At 48.2% G+C, this 6,014-nt stretch overlaps 1 protein-coding gene across 3 annotated transcripts in view; it reads left to right on the top strand.

The window, feature by feature from the left end:
- The first annotated feature begins 3,939 nt into the window (after positions 1-3,939).
- PIK3R5 (phosphoinositide-3-kinase, regulatory subunit 5) overlaps positions 3,940-6,014 on the top strand; it is a 73,676-nt gene continuing 71,601 nt past the window's right edge. For 2 of the 3 annotated variants that reach the window (XM_006863418.1, XM_006863419.1), the window contains exon 1: positions 3,940-4,058. Coding sequence is in view for 1 of the 3 variants with exons in the window: in XM_006863417.1 (XP_006863479.1) it covers positions 3,947-4,058 (112 nt within the window). In the remaining 2 variants the exon portion in view is untranslated. The remainder of the gene's footprint in view (positions 4,059-6,014) is intronic. The other variant, XM_006863417.1, reaches the window with a different exon arrangement.

Raw genomic sequence — 6,014 nt, 5'->3', positions numbered from 1 at the left:
GTTCCGACTCGATGGCACCTGACAACAACAACAACAATCCTTCTTTGTTTCCAACCTTTGCATTCCAATCACCAGTGATTATCAACATATCTTGATAGCATGTTTGATCAATTTCAGATTGAAGAAGTTGGTAGAATTCTTCTATTTCCTCCTCACTAACTTTAGTGGTTGGTGTGTAAATTTGAATAATAGTGGTATTAACTGGTCTTCCCTGTAGGTGCATGGATATCATCCTATCACAGACAGCATTGTACCTCATGACAAATCTTGATATGTTCTTTTTGACGATAAATGCAATGCCGTTTCTTTTCAATTTATCATTCCCAGCATAGTAAACCATGGGATTGTCAGATTCAAAATGGCCAATACCAGTTCATTTCAGCTCACTAATGCCTAGGATATCGATATTTATGCATTTCATTTTTGACAATTTCCAATTTTCCTAGATTCATACTTTGTACATTCCATGTTCTGATTATTAATGAATGTTTACAGCTATTTCTCTTCATTTTGAGTTGTGCCATCAGCAAATGAAGGTCCTGAGGGCTTTAGTCCATTTGTGTCATCATGGTCAGCTGTATCTTGAGGATACAGTCGTATTTTGAGTGCCTTCCAATCTGATGGGCTCATTTTCCAGCATTATATCTGACAGTGTTTCTCTGCTATTCATGTAGTTATTTATTTAATGTTGTATATAAATATGGATTCATAGGTATTTCGTTCATTCTATAAGTTACAATTTGTGACTTTCATGATCTTGTTATTCAAATGACCCTTTAGCTCCAACTCCAACTCTTGAAGTCAACGCTTTTGTTGTTTTGATAAGGTTTCATCATTTTTGAGAACTCCTTAATTTCTAGTTTGCATTATGTTTTAGATTCATCTTGTTCTTACCATGTCCTGGTCCTTCAATCAGTCATTTGTCCAAGGAGCTCTGGTTTCTTTCATTGGAGAATGATATTCAGAAACCAAGACCAGGATACCAGATGTGTTCGTTGCTACTGGAATATCAATACTGCTAAGCCCTCTCAGTGGACAGAGCTCAGAAACACACACACATATGAGTAAGAATCGACTCGATGGCACCTAATGACAACAATGCACTGCTGGTGTGGCTCTGTAGGATAAGCACTGTACTGCAAACTACAAGGTTGGTGGTTGAAACCCTACCGGTCGCTACTGGTAAACCTTGTATAGGGTTACTATGCATGAGTCAGAACCGATTCTATAGCACTTAACTTAATGGTTGTAAGTAAAGTGGTATCTCGTTTGAATTTGCATTTCCCTGGCAACTAATGATGTTGAACACCTTTTCATGTGCTTATAGAACTGGAGAACAGGAGAGAAGTCTGGGCAGTAAGTATTGGAGGAATCAGTATGATGGGAATGGACAAATTGCCCAAGAAGAAGAAAAGCTGCCTAATTTGGTAGTGGTGGGTGTGTGCTGTTGAGTGGTTCCAACTCATGGCAACCCTGTATAGGGTTGTGGAGGCTGTAACAGAAAGCCTCATCTTTCTCACATGGAGTGACTGGTAGATTCGAACTGCTTGCCTTGTGGTTAGCAGCCTGATGCATAATCCACTATGCCACAAAAATTTGAAAAATTCCAATGTTTAAGGGATGATGAAGAAAATGACGTAAAGCAGAAATAGTGTTCAGATACAGAGGAGGAGATGCCAAGGAGAAATTATCAAGGAGGTGTCAAAACACAAACACATGTCTTGTGAGGCAAGAAAATGAGACCATTGGATCTGGCATTTGGAGTATCATTGCAACCTTTCGCAGAACATGTAGGTTGGATGTAGGTTGAGGAAGTGGAGACAGGGACAGACTCCTCTTCAAAAATATTACACACTAAAATCAAGGAGACAAATTATACATAGACATAAAAGAATGAACCAACAGAAGAGCTGTAGAAAGCGGATGTAATCAGGTGCTAAATTAGTCTTATCAGTCACTTTGGGGAATGTAGAGCTTGCCTTGTGGCTGTAGTTCTAAATTCTGGCCACAAGGTGTCAGGTGCTGATTATGTTTCCTGCACTCAAGAGCCAGAAACCCAGACTGAGCTCAGTTTTGAGTGGAAAAGGAATGCACAAACTCAACAAACACATGGGCTACAGCTTCTGACAGAACAGATCGTGTCCACTTCTCCGGTGTTGCAGAAGGGGGCCGAGCTCACTTTCTGTGATGCTGAGCTCCCTAGGTATGAGCACTAATCAGCACCTCTGGTTTGGCTGTCCTTCATCTTCAGTTTTAGGAACAGCAAAGATATGGCCCATGGAGGAAGAAATGACAAATCCCATAACTTCTCTAACATCTCAACATTTAACATTTTGATCTGGCACACACTGTGTCATTCTTGCTTCAATTTCCTGGTTCCCAGTCAGCTCTAGCTCCTCTTTCCTCTCCCGGCCACCTCTAAGCTGCTTCCACCCAAAAAGTTGGGAGAACAAAAAACGAAAGTTCTTACCCATCCTTATCAAGTAGTATGACCTTGTGTACATTATTACACATGCAAGGGCTAAGGTTGAAGCGATGGATGAAAAGTAACATTTGCCATCCAGGCAATTCTGACTTATGTTTGGTGTGTAATTGTGATCCATAGGATTTGCAAACCTGTGAAGGATCAGAAGCATATCACCAGGCCTTTCTTCCAACGTGTCTCTGGGTGGGGTTGAACTATCAACCTTTTAGTTAGTTGTGGAGTCCTTAACTGTTTTCTCCACCTACAGATTCCCGATGTGGAGTGGTGTCGAAGTTGCAGCAGTAAATGGGGTTGTCTTTCTCTTCGATCGCTAACTATAAGCTGGAAGATGCCTTCTGTGTTCAGCTGAGACTACTGTGTGTATCCCTTTGGAGAAGTTAGGTTGCCTTTTCTTGGTATTTAAAAGGGGTCAGGAAAGAAGTCACTGGTATTCACATCTCTCAAGGCCTCAGGTAGGAGGTCTGTGGCTTCTGACCAACAATAACGTTATGACCTTGTGGCCCATTTTGGATGCCTCTAACCGATACTGTGACAAGAGTCCCCTTCTATAGTGGAAGTGGAAATTCCGGTCTTACCCTGTATTAACCCTAAAAAGAAATGCTGTTCTTTCATTGCCAGGGCTGCTTGAGTGCACAGAAACCAACTTTCTCATCCCCATTTTGTGAATTCGGTAACTGAAGCGAGGACTTCTGGGATTCCGTAACAAGAACTTCCAACTCAATGCTATGAGCATACCATGTGTTGTGTCATCGCTGGGGACTAGGGGAGAGGCAAAGACAGGGTCTGACCCAGAAGGCAGCAGTCCCAGGGGCTGGGAAATGGCGCCAGCAAAGGAAGGTGGGTGTCAGACCAGGAGACTGGGGGAGCAGCGCTGACAGTCTGGATTGGCTGATAGTTCTACGAAAGTTTCTGAAGAAGGAGGGGGAGCTCCCATCCGTCCGCACAGCAAAGGTGCAGGCATTTTAAGGGTTAACAGCACCCAAAGAAAATAGAAGTTGGAGGAGGAAGTGGGGTGCTCGGTTGCAGTGAGAGAAGGAAGCAGGGCGTCGCAGCTTCCCTTTTCTCCTCCTTCCCCGAAGCCCCCACCCCAAGCCGCACCCCCGCTCCGCCCACCCCTCCTGTGGGGTCACAGCCACGCTTCCGCTCGCCTGGCCAACCTCGCTTTACTTTGGGGGACAGGGAGGTTTCTGGTGAACAAGTTGGCGGCCCTCTGGTTAAACTCGCCCGCCCGCCAGGGTCTGTTCCTTGCAAGGACAGACGTGTGGAGAGCTGGGGACTCCCGAGACGCCTGCGGGCTCCTAGGCGTGACACGCAGGATTCGTGGCCCTGTCTGCAACTGGCTGACATTGCCCAGCCACCAGGTGGCGTGGACGAGCGGCCTGGGCGGTCCAGGCCCCACCCCTTAGGTGGTGCCTGCCCCGCCCGGCTCGCCGGGCCCGTGGAGGGGCGGGGCTTGAGCAGATGCCGGGACTTGGCGAGAGGCTACAACCCCGGCGCGGTGTTCGCGACTGTAACCAGATTTGCAGAGGTAGTCGCCTCTGGAGAGGGGCTCGGCGCCCGGCGAGGACTACAGGTGTGTGGCTGGGTGATGGGCGGGCGCCGAGCGCACGGGTAGGGGCTCAGAACAGAGAGGAACAGTGTGGGGACCGTCGGGGGACAGTGGGCGCTGACAGGAGCGGATGCCTGGATAGCTGGGCTGATCTTGCAGTCTTACGACTCGGTGGGGAAAGTCAGTAAACCGCGACCCCCGGGATTCCGGACGCAGAGGGGTGTCCCAAGGTCGGTAAGGCTCGTGCATCGTTATCTAGGTAGCCCCAGCTGGCGCCTTTATGCGGCCTGAAGGTGTCCGGCGCCTCCTGCCTCCTCTGACAGTGGAAACGCTTGGCGAGTTTTGGCATCAGAGGTCTTTTGCCATCTGTGGAAGTGCCTGCCTGGCGGTCCCCGTTGGGCCTCAGCCTGCACCCTCTAGTGAATGTGGGGCCTCACGAGCGTGGCCGTCGTGGTGGAGACGTGCACGCTATGCGCTGTCAGGGGGTCTATGTGTGCACGCGAGCGCTCTGGCCGGCCCCAGAGCTGGGGTAAATAAGCAAGGAATTCAGGTCAGTAGGAAGAAGGTGATTGTTCTATGGGACAAGGAAGGCGAGATGAAAGCAGCAGGAAGTGGCACCAAGTGAGTTAACAAGCCTCTGTGCTGAGAGCAGCAGTGGGTTTGGGTAAAACGAGAGCTGAAAGTAGGCCAAGTCAACCTCCAAGGTCCCTCCGGATTGTGGTTCTCTCCGCCTTCCTCAAGGAGCTCTAGTAGCGTAGTGGTTACGAATTGGGCTGCGAACGAATTGGGCTGCAAACCCCAAGGTCAGCAGTTCGAAACTACCAGCTGTTCCGCGGGAGAAAGATGAGGCGTTCTGCTCCCGTAAAGATTTACAGCCTCGGAAACCCTCTTCTGTGTCACTGTGAGTGGGAACCGACTCCACGGCACGCCACCACCTCCTTCCTCAGCCCTCGGGACCACCTGTTTAGAATCTGGTTCCCAGAATTAATTGCACCTGCTGCTTTCCCAGAGTGCTTATCAAAACACCCACTCTCCATGCCCTCACCTGCAGCACAGCTTTCCAGGAAAAGGGCCTGCGATCTCTATTTTTCTAAATTAGTAATAAGTTTCTTATGTGATGATGCCAGAGCCAGTGCTTGGGAAGCGTATGCTATATGAAAAAGAGACCTGCATTCCATCCAGGTCTAGCTGTGTGACCTTCAGCATCTTACCTTGTCCCACCCTTGTCTGTAAAATGGCCTTTCATGCTTACCTCTCCTGGGCTGAGTGAGAAATCAAATGTGTTGGAATTGGCTGCACATGTGTCTGCTCTGTGGCTGTGTGTAGAACTGAGGGACAGTAAGGGCATGTTTACTTCCTCAGTGTGAACACTGTGTTGCAGTTGTTACCTCAGGGGTTGTGGAAGACAAAGACCACTGGGATGGTCCAACTCCTTCTTCTTGCTTCACTTCTCTGCTTTGCGAAGCATAAATTGTCGTAACTGTGAGGCAAGACGTCTTGGTGTGTTAGTGTGTTACAGGGCCTTATTTGGGTTTTCCAACCAGTCAGTTGCTATGAAGTTGTCTCTGGCTCATGGTGACCTCATGCATGTCAGAACAGAAGCAGAACTGTGCTCCATACCCAGTGGCTGATTTTTCAGAAACAGATCAACTGTCAAGCCTTTCTTCCGAAGTGCCTCTGGGTGGACTTGAACCTCCAGCCTTTTGGTTAGTGACTGAGCATGTTAACCATTTGCACCACCGAGGGCCTCCCATTGGGGTTTTAAGAGCCTTCCCCTTATTTCCAGTTTAGGTGGGAGATGATTATCTCCCCTTCCCAAGCTGCTGTGGAAGCAGACCACCTCTGCCTTCCTCCTTGTTTTGTTTTTTTCAAGTATACTACGGTAGAAGGAGCTCTAGTAGCGTAGTGGTTACGAATCGGGCTGCGAACCTTAAGGTCAGCGGTTCGAAACTACCAGCCGCTCCGCGGGAGAAAGATGAG

This window comes from Chrysochloris asiatica, unplaced genomic scaffold (assembly GCF_000296735.1).
Source record: "Chrysochloris asiatica unplaced genomic scaffold, ChrAsi1.0 scaffold00054, whole genome shotgun sequence".
Taxonomy (NCBI): domain Eukaryota; kingdom Metazoa; phylum Chordata; class Mammalia; order Afrosoricida; family Chrysochloridae; genus Chrysochloris; species Chrysochloris asiatica.
This window is presented reverse-complemented; position numbering and strand designations above follow the sequence as displayed.